The 14,166-nt window shown below is 38.2% G+C and overlaps 1 protein-coding gene across 1 annotated transcript in view; it reads left to right on the forward strand.

The window, feature by feature from the left end:
- LOC117213970 (peroxidasin-like) overlaps positions 1-14,166 on the forward strand; it is a 343,899-nt gene that overhangs the window by 97,603 nt on the left and 232,130 nt on the right. Inside the window, exons 4-5 of the mRNA XM_033459723.1 lie at positions 8,704-8,777; positions 9,638-9,787. Of these exons, the coding sequence (XP_033315614.1) occupies positions 8,704-8,777; positions 9,638-9,787 (224 nt within the window). The remainder of the gene's footprint in view (positions 1-8,703; positions 8,778-9,637; positions 9,788-14,166) is intronic.

Genomic DNA, 14,166 nt, shown 5'->3' on the forward strand with positions numbered 1-14,166 from the left:
CCGCTTCCAGACATTGTCCTATAATTTTCCAATTAAGGCATTGGATTCCCATAAATCCCATGGCCACGGATAGGATCCATAAATTCGACGCTGTACCGAGCGACAAGTCACGTACCGTTCGATGTGGTTTTCGATTCGAAAACCCCGCCACTTACGTTGACCAATTTGAAATTGGAAAATGCTGTAAGAAAATATGATCGGTTTAGTTTGTTTCATCTTATGTTAATTACAAATATATGTCGGTGATGAAAGGACATCGGGGCCTCCCTTTTGAAATGTTGGAAGAAACCCCAATACCTTAGTCCACGCTTTTACTATAGCTACACTTAAGTAACAAAACTAAGAAATAGTTGTAATGTTCTAATCCGATTTTATGACAATGGGCTTGGGCTCCAGGTGACATAACGGGTCACTGAACGTAGCCACGGTCACTGGAGGGACGTGTACCTAACAGAGGTATGGAATAATTATATAGCTCTCCTTAAAAACAAAGATCGACTCGAGAGGTGGGGAGAGGACTATATGAGGGCAGTTCCACTTGGACCGCGATTGAGTCTATAGAGTCTATTCAGAGAAGTACTACTTGCACGTTGAGTGACATCAGGATCGTGTATCACATCGCATTCGTCGTCCCGTTGGCCGTGGATTCGTTATCGAACCTGAGTTCATTGTCATCGACATCTCGACCATCCGATCGTCGCTATTACTTGTAGCTTCTTGTAATAATCACATTTGTACCAATAAATATCAGCTGTAACCACGATGGCAAATTCGAATGAAGATTCGTCAAACGCCCAAAATTCCAACATTAACCCGACATATAAATATCTGGACATTTTAACAAATTTAAATAATTTTTTTTTGTATTGTTTATTTATTAAAATTACAATCAATTCTCGCGTTGAGAATTTTCAGTAATTTTTCTGGCGTGGCGCAGTGACATGACCGATTATTTATAATAAGTTAATACTTATTATAGATATGTATAATTTATAAGTAAGTATTATAAATAAGTAAATATTACTTAATTTAGATAACTAAATTTAAGTAACTTGATAATATTTCCATTTATATCCTTTCATTGATAAATATACCTACATTATTTATTACAGTTTCTTATTTTATTATTTTCCTCGCAACAAAAATTGGAAGAAAGGAGGAGTCGTATCATCGAAGCAGTTTAAAACGCGGTTGCCTTCGCAAACAATTTCCTTTGTACCACGGAGCTTGATACGAACCGGTCGAGTAATACTACGGACGACATTCCCGAGACGTATTTCGAAATCCTGACCGGTAACCGCGTTTATCCTTCTTGCAAGATTATGTGCATCCGTCTTTCTAGCAGATATTAGAAGTCCTTTCGTTTCTTCTCTCTTTCGCCACTCTGTATAGCCGTATAGTCGTTGAATTCAGCTTCCGAGATTGGTCCTACCAGAAAGGACCATTTCTCTCTCTGCTTCTCCCTTCTCCAGGCTCTTTCTCTATCTTGCTTCGAGCTGATAAATTTTCTCAGGATTATCCCGTTGTCCTATCTAAAATCGTTTGAAACCGGAGCAGAGAAATCGGTCTGGGGAAACCAAACGCATCGACGAGCTTAGAAAAGTGTAACGCAGTAATCACAATACGATCGGTACAAGGAAGATCCTACGTGAAAAAATAAGTCGAAAACGTAGGATAAAGTTTGTTCGTACGATCGTTTGTTTCGAAGAAAATCGAGCTTGAAAGTTTATCGGGTGTGCTTGAACTCGGATAATTTCGGAGTGTACAGCAGCGAATAATAAAGAGGGGGAATTTTCCACGGTTATGAAAACAAATCGAAAACGTAGAATTTCTAGTTTGGAAATTTGAAAATTGATCGAGAACGAGAACAAGGCGGATTCTTAATTAAATACCTATGTTCAAACTCTATTCCCTTGGAAACGAGACCTTAAATATTCGTTCTATTCAATCGACAATTAGCCAACTTCACACGTAAAAAATAAATTTTCAAATTGCGTTTTCTCAAAAAAAAAAAAAAAAAAAAAAAGACGGAGCAATCGCTTCCTCGTACTACGATCGCTGGAAGGGATGGATCCCTTGTGTAGCAGCGGTCGAAAATTCAAGGAGAAACCGAGATAGTTTCGCGGTTAGATACGTTAAAACGGTTTTTCGGCAAATAACTCGGAATCGGCTAGTATCTTTTTCACCGGTGGAAATAAAAACGGCTGGTTTCCATGTTGTAAGTCTTTCCGGAAGAACGGCCCAACGCCGTTTCAACCGCCGAATTTGATGGAAAGATATTGCTTCCCCTTGCGGTCTCTCGAATTCTACTTTCCTTACTTTATTTCCCTCGGCTGGCTGTGTCTCTTTCAGCCGCCACGGCCTTTATAACCGACGGAGATTGCTCAGTTTCTCCGGTTTCGACTCAAAGGAACTTTATTACTTTTTCCAGCTTTTCAATCGCGGGTAACGCGACAATAATGCCGCAAAAAGTCGCTTACTTTGTTACATTTCACGTTTCCCTTAATTTTAATGCCCCGTTCTCCGCAAAGCAGAGATTTTCATAGGATTCTAAATTCTGCAGCTACTCTTTCAACGATCGATTCTAACCTTATTTTTCGATTATGTAACCTTAATTCTGCTGCTTTCATCTAATCTCACCGTATTACATTATGTTCCGTTTCTTTTTACGTTAATTCTCGTTCTTGTCTTAACGAACGAACAACCTTTCGTCTCGTACTTTCTTTCGAAGGCGATCAGCTTTCGCGCTCGAATAAAACGTTTCACGTTGGGGCGATAAGGTCACGAACGCTAAGAATTCTTCCTTTATTTTAATCGAGCTCGTGATATTTTTTTTTTGTTAACGATCTATGTGCTATATATACAACGTGTACGAATTGTTGCACTCGTTAATTAAATATCACAAGAGAGACGTAACGTTCGAAGATGTCGAAAATCGTAGAACGGAGTATATTAAGACATTAAAAAGCACGGAATGGAATAAATATGCTAAAATGTCGAAGTGATCGGAAGTTTTAACGGTTTAGCGCTTGGTAAAGTATAGCATAGGTGGCTGGAGCCTTGGAAGTTTTTAATGTTGTTCCAAGTTTTTCGATTTTTAGAGGAGCGTTTTTTCCGTAACAGGTAACGATTTTCGCGTAAAGTTTACGGTACAAAGTGTTTTGTATGGAGTTTAGAAGCTACCGTAGCCTCAATCTCAGTATGCTCCTGGGAGAAGGTTTTACAACTTCAAATTACTTTTACGTTATGAAAGTTAGCGGTTCCTATGCTTAGACGTTCGGGTTTAACATCTTACCGTACTATTTCTTATCGAACTAGTTGGTACGTATTAATTACGTTTATATATTTGGTAAAGATCGTTTTAACTTGTAAGTACGACGTTCTCTCGACGATTGTATTTATTTCAAGTTTTCTAAACGCTCTATGTGTGTTTCGAACGTAATCTCGAAACACATCGATAGACAAGATGACGCGATTTTCGCTTTTCAACCGAAAGCAAACCCGATAAACAGATAATATATTTATGTGAAAAAACTTGGGAAATTTTCTCCGTTTGTCTTGACAGAAATGTAGAAATTTACCTATACATCCGTTTAAATATCCGGCCGACCACGAATGTGCGAATTGCGTGCTATGATCGAGATACTGTAGCGCGATATCTCAATATTTTCGCTCCTTAAACATTCAACGAACACACTGTACGTTTACCATCCTCTGTTATTCTTTTATTTGATCAAGATTCGAACGTCGGAAACATCGTGTTCGGGTGAATGCGTTAAAAAGGGACAGTAAATTAACAAGCCGAACGAGTGCCATACGAATACAAATGGAAGAGCCCGCGCGTGTTTCGATTTTATTCGCGACGAATAGCTGCGCGATCACCGCGGGAATTATGCAAGAATTGTTTCGATATATGCGCAGGCATACGCGTGCATATCTGGGGATCGCAGAGTGAAACGATGCGAGAAGCACGCAGCTGCGAGCCGAAGGCGATTAAATTAACGAGCGGCACTTCATTCCAGCCTCGGCGAAATTACAAACCGAAGAAAGAGCGATTAAACAGAGTTATTATTGCAGTAGTCGATCGCGTCTTTGCTCGGACGCATTGCATCGATCGATTGAAATCTGCTTTCGCAGATATGTCGTTAACATTAGAACCAGCACACCAGTCAAATTGGCTGGCCTTACAATTTTATTTTAAAATTCCTACTTCGTGTTATATTTTTGTTCCGCAATGATGTAATGACTTTCGCAACGATAACTCAAAGAATGATATAATGAATTTTATTTCGTTTTTTATGTATTCAAACTGAAAATAATTTTGTATCAAGGTTATTTGTACCAATAGCAGTCAAAATGGCTGGTACTTGTCAAAGCGTAAAAGGGTGCTGCGATCCGTTTATCGAACCCCGATTAACCAGTTTCCTCGTTTTCTACAACTTGCCACGCGTTTTTCAAATTTTTACCGCGTATCGTTCGATACGAGTGCGCGTAACTATATTTCTATCTCGGTAAAATTAAACATTAGCTTCGCTAATGATATGTACGCGTTTATGTTTTTTGCGAAAACGAAAGTCTGTCGTTTTGACCAGCTTGGCAGTTTCAGTATTAAAAAATAACATCCTCTACTAAAAAGAAAATAGTACATTTCAAAAACTGTATTCTTTCGATCATTTCGAAGCTTATCGTTTGAAATCGAATATCTCACGATAAAAAAAAAAAAATTAATTGTTCGCGTAAAGGGAAGTTACATTCGATTGTTTCGTGTCAGTTTTCGGTTATAGTAACTTTGATAGTCAGGAAATTCGATATCGAGATTCCCAGCTGGTGAAACGCGACACAGATGACCCTTGTTTAATGAACTTCGATATCGGTAACCTGTGGTTGTAACATGCGACACAAACGATCATGGAACTGGATACTAAGGAGGTCGGTCATGAGGGTTGCAGCGTGGATGATTTCGAGACAGTCGAGTCAAGCGAAGGTGCCAGAGCCCTGAATTCTGCATCCTACGATGATGTCGACTCTAATATTCTCTAAATAATGTGATCAATACCTTAAATTAATCGAAACGAATAAATGATTCGTATTTCTATAATGTGCTCTGATTTAGCCTGCTTCGTTCAATTTTTATATAACACTGCTACATATCTGTTAGTTAGACGATGTGAAATTTTACTGAACTAGATGTAGACTTTGGTAAAGTTGAAAATACGCATTCTTGTCGAATTCTATGACTTTGACACCTACTAAAGGATTATAGTCAGTGATTTAAAAATTTCATAAGCATCCAAATTTCCCGAATTTTACGATTCTGGGTCGTAGTTTAGTGCTACGTCTGATGATTTCAAGATTATTTCAAGTTAACGTTATTCGAGTTGACGTCAAGTCGTTGACGCTATGAGTTTCACTGTTCTGATGTTAGAGGTATACCCTACGACCACAGGATACTTGATACAAATTTCCATGGTCTTGCGGTTAACACTTTGACTGCCACGTCAAAATCACACGTTTCGCTCAGGACGCCACGGGAGTATTTTTATTACTCGAAGCATATAATGGCAAAATAATAATAAATCGACGATGTAAGACAAGGTTCTTCCCCAATGGACCGTTTATCTTATTGGTGGTCACGGGTGACCACCGTGGCGCCTTGGTAACAGTCGATAGCGATATATTATAACGAGGCTTCGTTTATTTCGACAAATCATTCGCACTCGTTATTTCGTCGTAAGCAAAACGTGCAGAATATATCGTTGAAACGCGTAGAAGATATTAGTAAACAGTATTACGATTATTTTTATGATTTCGACGAAACATTCGACTGAAATGGTAGAGGTAAAAAAAATTATGTTTGCGATAAACCAATGATAGTGGTAGATCACAACAGAGAAACATGTGCCGTAGATTTATCAGATCGAACGATAGCGTATTCTACACCACATAGAAGAACCCTCGAGTGGTACATAAAATTAACTTTAGAGTTATCGTTAAATACATCAATTTCAAACGCGATGATACTCCATAAACAAGCAACAAAAACAAAAATCAGGGTATCGGATTTTAGAATGGCAATCGCAATGCACCTTACACAATGTCATTCATCAGAGCCGTGAAATATACTTATTCGACAAAGATCGCGACGCGAAACGCGGAAAAAAGAAGGGCAAGCTTATCTGGCAGGAAAATTTTGCAGAGAGTGGTATAAAAAAAATGTTAAACAGTTGGAATGAAAAATTGCTAAGAATCGGACCAAAAAGGTGACCACCTATCGTCCAGATTGTATCGACGAGCCACATTTACGTTTAAAGTGTTTTAACACAGTGCACCGTTAGATGCAAGATTTGTTCTCATTTTTTTTATCGATGTTCCAATAAAAATGTTTAATCGCTCAATGGGGTACTTTTTATTTCAAAGTATCCTCTATTTATCGATATTTAAAATGTTCCAATTGTCAATTTTCATGCAATTTTTACAATTGTAAGAAGTTTAAGCACTCCGGTCACCAATGACCACCAATGATCAAAGTGTTAAACTATGTTCGTTATTGGAACTTTTGTGGCCTCTTACCAATCGCGGATTCAAGCTTCCTATATTTGTGACCATCGAGCTTCACGTGCCTAAACTTGCCAACACGTTGTAATACATGGCTGCTATAGTACATGGTTCTTTACGTTTGTTCGTCTGTTTTCGTTTCTCAGAGTATTTTACAACTGGAAAATTGCAAAGCGATGTTCTTAAACGAACGACCGACGAAAGTTGTCAAACTCGTCTAGCGGGGTAATTAATTAAAAAGTTGAACTTTGACGAAAATGTGCTACAGACCCTTATTCGAAGTTTCCATACAGTTTCTCTCGCATCTAACAATTTCTATTTAATAATTTGCATCGAGTAATATGAAAAATCAAAACTAAAATTGGAGTTTGAAGTAAACTTCGTTACAGATACGGCCTTGCTTTATTAAGTTTCAGCGAGATATAATCATTGTTACGAGCATAACTCAATAGGAGAACACTGTCAACCTTCTCTATTCGTGCTTTTTACGGCCGATCTCTTATTTCAAAGTTTTCCCTTGTTCTCTGGTATCCGACGCGGCGTGTAGCCTTGCGAGGGGAATACATTTATGTGTATCGTCTTGGAAAGTCGCGTACGGCCGCGTGTGCTGGCTGCTGATAAGGCCATTCTATTCGTCGACAGTCGAACGAGTTTCCTTCTACTCCCCCTTGCAAAGTGAAAAACTTTTCCACTGCGCTGCACTCGTTCTCCAACTTGGCCATTGTTTCCATAGTAATTCGATTTTCTGCGTCTATTACACTAACGACGTGGTCGTTGCTGTTTGCACGCGGCGTCATTGCTTCTCTCCGACCCGACAACTGACAACGTTTTGTTTTTCTTTGCAAAACAGAATCCAGGCACGGGATCTACGTTCTGACGTTGATCTCGGTTTACTATGGTGATTTCGAACGATCGCCGAGAAAACTTTCGTTTCTTTCTTGCCAACCGAGTCTCTTTCGTTTCTTTCGTCTCGTCGGAGAAACGAAGATTTGTTCGTTAAGAGGCAACACCAGTTAATCCGTTTACTCGAAATATAAAGAATCTGTTCGTTCCATGTTGCGGTAAAAATCTTATCGATCGTGAATAACGACTTTTCTTATTTGTATTTTCTCTGGTCGTTTTAAAAATCGAAATTTTTGGTATATTTCTATGAATTTCCTATCTAATACGTTTAGAACATTCCCCATAAGATTTAAATAACGAGATCACGGGATCGTCGATATATAATTGTTAATCCTACGAGCTTAGCTTCGAAGCTTAACCCAGTACAGTATGAAATACACACACGAACAATAGAAATACCACGCATTGCCGCAATGAAAAAATGCATCGATTGATTTTGTTTTATAACCACGTCATGCATACCATTTTTTCATGCATCCATCAAAAACATTTTTTAGATAAAAGTTTTACTCGTTTGGTTTTAGTTATATTTCGGAATAATAAAAAAGTATAAATGTTTTCCCAACGGAAACGTGTCAGACGCGAAAATACCAGAGCGAACACACGTACGTGGTTTCGTAGTAAATAGATATCCATGAAGCCGCTAAATTTTATTAAGCGCAACAGAATTTTAACTGTATTTCGCTCTATCGTCTCTATCTCTATGCTTTTCTATCGTCGATCTTTTTCAAGTTCCCCTCGAGTTTAATTCGATGACAAAGCTAAACTTTATCGTACAACGTTAAGTATGCTTTTATCCGTCGACGTAAGATTACGTCGATTTAAAGACGATGTAAGATTTAAAAATCGATAAAACGAGATAAAGATTTGAAATTAACTTTCGTCGTGAAATCGAATCAAAGCGTGAAAATTGTATCCTTCGAACGATTATGAGGAATATCATACGTTGGAGGACCGCGTAACGAGGCCAATTCGGTTACCTATAATACCTGTTTAATCGGTCGAACGTTTCTATGGCGTTTAATGAAATTTTCGTTATCATGGAATAATGTACGTCGAATCGATTAATCAGGCTAACCACGCTCGTATTCGTTCGAATAATCAAGGGCGTCGTTGGTTTATTGTAACGAGAAGTGTGGATATAAGAGAGGGCAGTAAATCTGCGGGAAAGTTTAATTATATCGTTGTATCCGTGTAATAAAGCTTAGACTGCGAAACGTATAATCTGGTTCTAAATTGTTTCAGGTGCTAAGCCGTTTCCTGGACTGGAAAACCTGCCGAGGTCGTTCTGGCATGAGCTCAGTTCGCCTTTTACCGAGGTAAGTCGGCTGTATAATTGGAATGAGCAGTTAAAATGTCTTTTCGAAAAGCTACGAAGCCCACTTTTTGTCGCGTTTCTCCAGCTGCTTGTTGGACAAAGCGGTAATCTCTTTATGACGACGCGAAGCTGAACACGACAAAAGTCCTTTCAAATATTTACGTTACTTTTAACAAAGCGGCCAATCTGTTTTCTCTTCGACCTAAATTCTTCCCTTGCTTCTTATCGAGATTCTTCTTCTGTAATTTATAGCCTTTCGACGAAACCCAAGTATCGTGTTATTATATTATTTGTACGTTAATACGTCAGACGGCAAATTGGACGGAAGTAGATGAAAATTATTGAGAAACAAAATTCTTCTTTTTCTCCTCACCGAGATCCTCTTTATGCAATTTATCCATCTTTTTATGTTATCGAAACGGTGTTTGTATTAGGTTGTCGGAAAAGTGTCTTTCTTTTACGGACACGTCTTTTTTAATGACGCATCTTTACACGAACGTGTCTAACAAACCTAATCTGTCGAATCTGTTGCGATCTTTATTTTGATAGAGCAAAATGGATCGTAGGTAATTCGATAAAATAACATAAAACGGAAAATGTCGCGCCTTATAAAACGAAAGAAACTTTTCGGACGACCTAATACGTTGCGATAGAAATGGAAAAATCCGATAAGCGGACGATAATTTTGCTAGAACGATTTCGTTACAGCAACGAGGATAATAATACGCTACGGATAATAGTAAGACGCAATTCACCGACGTAATAAAAATGTTGAATAGGATCGGGATAGGAGATTTGCATAAAAAACGCGAGACAAAAATGTCAGGGGAATTTGTGAAATGTTTTCCTTGTGATTTACAGGTATACGAGGTGGAAAGTTTCGCAACAGAGACGGGCGGCACTCCGGAGCCGAGGCCCTTTTTCGAAGATCCAGAGAGCAACATTACCGTGCAACTCGGTGCTCAAGTATATATGCACTGTAGAGTACAAAACCTGCAGGATACGCTTAAGGTAAATCCTCATTTCTCTTCTTTCCTCGACATTGCAGCCAGTGCTCGTACATATTTCGATCCTCGGCGGAGCATCAGTTGTATAATCTCGCAGTGAATTCAGCGACCAGGACGTTTCTTAAAGAATTTCAGAAATGACGTTATCCACAGTTTTCTCACGCGATCGTGCTTCCCTTTTCACGAAACTCTTGTGTTTTTCCTATCCTTTCGGAGGATTTTCCTTTGGCAAAATCTTGCTTCACGGAATAATTCGTTTTATTACGTCGCTGTTGCGCCATAAATTCTACAAAGTTTTTAGAGCGCGACGTACGATTTTTCGTTTGTATTAGAATTTAACGAAGCGACAAACTATCGAAGAACAAATTTTCCTCTACTATATCGTATGATAATATATCGCAAGGAAGCAGTTAACGTGCTCTGTCTCTAATTTCTAGCACAGCTGTGATAAAAAGTTTCCGCAAAACTGTATCGCAATCAAGACGGAGTTATACACGCGAAAAAATGGATCCGGTAAATCGGTAAATCTCTTAGAAAAATAAACCAGCGGATATCGATTCCGTCCCAATTGCCAGTTCGACATTGTCTTTCTTTCTTTCTGCTTCTCGTGCTTTCTCGTTCCTAAAAGCTTTGCGTTGTTAACTCTCCGTTCACGAGGAATATCTGGTTGCGTTTGTTTTATCCGTTATCGTTTCTCCTCTTCGCATTTACTTTAACTTTCATAGGAAGAAAATTCTGTCGAACGACGGTCAAATATTTTCCTCTTAATTTCGTCGCCGTTCGACTAGAAGAGATTTTATCGGCGTGACACGCGCCCGTGTCCTTTGTCAGTCTGATGTAAGCCACTAAAGTTTCATTTTACAGTTAACTTCGTTTCGTGGTCGTTTCGACGATCGAGTGAAATCGTTTGTGACGACAATCGGTTTCGCGTCAGATTTCCTCGAAAAATTTACATCGTTTTCGTCGAGGACGTCCTTTTCTATAAGAAAAATAGCTCGGTATCTTTTTGATCGATGATATGATTCTTACTGAGAATTTTTATTATTTCATAATTAGCAGCGAAGAATTCTTATCCAAATAAATAAGAATTATTAAATAGGTGTCAGTAAATAAATAATAATAAATATTAACAAGTATCGATAAATAGCTGTTAAGTAAATAAATATCATTGAGAATTGTAATCGAATTTTGAAAATACACGATAAATTATACATATGTGTACTGCATTTGATACAATATTCGTCGTTGATTGTAGGAATATTTTTTTAATATTTGAAATAATAAATTCTAATATGGATAAAATTTCCGAACGTGGTCCGTTTAATAGAGTTTTATGTATTTACGACATTAGTAAAATGTTTTTCCTTGGTTTAATTCAATTGGCCGACGCAGAGTTCGATCGTAGCGGTTGGAAAAATATTGTATTTTGTACCTCTAATGATCCATTCGCGTGGTAGCTAATGGAACGTTCCCGTAAGATTATTTTCCTCGCCGTAGAAAGTTGGCGTTTTATCGCGTCTTTGTTCTCCTCGATATCATTTAATTTTCGATAATTTCACGAATATCGCGGTAAAACATGGCAATAATTGTATTTTAATTGCGCTTTGCAAGATCGAACTGCGAAAGAAAATACCTGTATCCGATTTACGAGATACGTGTATCTCCATATACGATATTCGCTTTGTTTTACGTTAATTTCATTAATATATCAGCGTCTTGCTTCAATTTCCGAATTTAAATTAGCTCGCCTCGGGCAAAGAGGAAGGAAGAAGAAATTCAGAAAGCAAGTGTGCGTAAGGACATCCGAACGCAGGATGGTAGAATATTGAAATTTCCTGCTGACTACAATATGGTCTGAAATACGTATTACTTACAAAACACGTAATCTATAAAACACATAACCCACGAAACTCAATTACAACGCGTTCAGACCTAATCCTTTAATCTCTTAAACCTATCGAATTCCATTGAACGTTGCAATACCAAAACAGTTTCCATCGATTTAATCTCTTTCACCATCGATGCAAACCAACTCGGCTGGAAACTTTGCAACGAACGTTACAACTTTGTTCCTCGGTGGCCACTTTAAGCGAACCATGCCGTCTTCTCGCAATGGTACGAAGCTAGTACCATTTCGCTATAATACAACCTTCCATTTCCCGAAGAAGAAGAAGAAGAAGAAGAAGAAGAAGAAGAAGCTGTTGCCTCGTTCGCGTAAAAATCATCCCGCGCTGGTATATAAATCCGTTGAAGAGATGGCGATAAATTTGCGCCGCGCCTCGCTGTCTCCGCGGGACAACGAGTTTCCTTTCCTTCAGCGACGTTATTCGACGTCGCAACGACGAGTTCCGCTCGAGCATCGGCGATAAAAAGAACGTCGCGCGTTAGGAAATAGCGGCAAATGTTTCCGTTCCGCTTATTGTGTACCTCGCGCTACCTCGTTGATAAATCGCTGTCGAACCTGGCAATATCGCGCGCAAACCCCGTGTTTTCGAACGACCAAGCTACGAGCATATTCTGCTTGCGTTTCTTGTGATTCAATCTCCTTAAGCGAAGGCAAGTTGTTGTCTCGAGACCTGATAAGGCGATTGCGTGCACGCGTTTTGAATCGTTTGGCGATGTCTGGCGATGAACGAAGTGTGGTTATAATTAAAAAAATTAAATCGATTGTCGTTCGTTTTATCTAAATAGCGAATATCGTAAGCGTATGTCTCGCTTCGTATATTCTACAAATTTTTATTCTTCTCGATTTTGTCAAAATTGCACTATGTGTATGTGTTAGGTTGTCGGAAAAATATCTTTCTTTTACAGACACGTCTTTTACAACGACGCATCCTTGTACAAATACGAAACCTAATCTATCGAACGTTGTGATCTTTATTTCGATAGAACAAAATGAATCACAGGTAATTCGATAAAATAATATAAAACAGAAAATGTCGTGCATCCATTATTTCCTTATAAAACGAAAGAAACTTTTCGGACGACCCAATATAGTCCACAGTCTATGCATTCGCCAATCTTTTTCAGGAGAATGTGAAGTATTCGTTACGAAATTACAACGAAGCCATGGTAAGGCAATATGAAGTATTCCTAGGTTCAATAAATTAAAGTTTTTTTTTTTTTTTGGAAAATATTTCAAGAGTAACGATTTTCATACGAACACGAGGGCTTTTGTGAAATAAACATTATCGGATTCTCGATAACCTAGGTACATATCGTAATACGCTTTTGAGAGATTTTCACGCGCCTCTGCGGTTTTATCGTTGGTGGATCGTAGGAATTTATTTGTTGATCTCTGATACGATGTAGCAAAATGAGGTTTTAAGCATCGTTTGAAGTTAATAATTTGCGATTGTGATTCTTGACGAGTAAAATTATCGACGAACATGGAAAGGATTTATTTGCTCTAAAGTAATAAAATTGGTACAATAATACGGATACTAAAATAAAATAAAAATTTTCTGCTGAAAGCATTTTTACGCGAACGTTTGTCCGCTGGCAATCACGCGATAGTTATTCGTGTGATGGTTCGGTAAAGTTTCGAGCGGCGAGATGCATAAACGAAATTGAAAATATTGAATTCCGAAACACGTTGTATAAAATTATATCGATTCTACAAATGTATCGATTTATCTAAAAAGAGAGAAAATTGCGGCAGGAACTTTGTATCTGATGTTTGAAAGCAACTAAAAAAATTTCTAAAAGACTGACAAAAAGGAAACAAAAATCAGAAAAATACCTTCTCATTTTGAATGCAGAAGGAACGAGTTGGAGAAATGATATTTGCAAATTCTTCTAATATCTGATACGAAAGTATCGTATGTTTGGCAATAGGTTGTTTATTAATATCGGCGATATAATTGATAGCGCCATTGATCTCGTAGCAACGTTCCTGCAACGTGAAACGCGGATTCACTTTCGCGTAAACTTGAAATTACTGCCAGAAGTTTGGTCGTTTTTACTTTGAGGCAGTTAATAAGTGGCAAGTTTTCAAAATGACTACGGAAAAATCAAATTAACGTGATTCTCCACGGTGTACAGATTATACAGGGCGACCGCGAATGTTGCAGAAGCGCGCGGACCAGTTAAAAAGTTAATAAATCCAAGATCCTGGCTTATTAACTGTACCTTCTTCGCGTACCGAAGCCAAGAACCCAAGTAAACACCTTTATCACGCCGTGGAAGGTGTTTTCAGTTAAAAAGCTTGGAAAATTTAAGCTTGCAATGATTAAATCTTCCTTTTACTTTACTTTATCTCGTGTCATGCATAGATACTATATACATAGAGAACACTTTTACTTAAAATATTAATATACTCGAGATTACATTTTGCTTGTTTAACTAATAAACGGTAGGTGCGATGAAAATTTGAAAATATTC

The sequence above is a fragment of the Bombus bifarius genome, unplaced genomic scaffold (genome assembly GCF_011952205.1).
Source record: "Bombus bifarius isolate JDL3187 unplaced genomic scaffold, Bbif_JDL3187 scf7180000009145, whole genome shotgun sequence".
Lineage (NCBI taxonomy): Eukaryota > Metazoa > Arthropoda > Insecta > Hymenoptera > Apidae > Bombus > Bombus bifarius.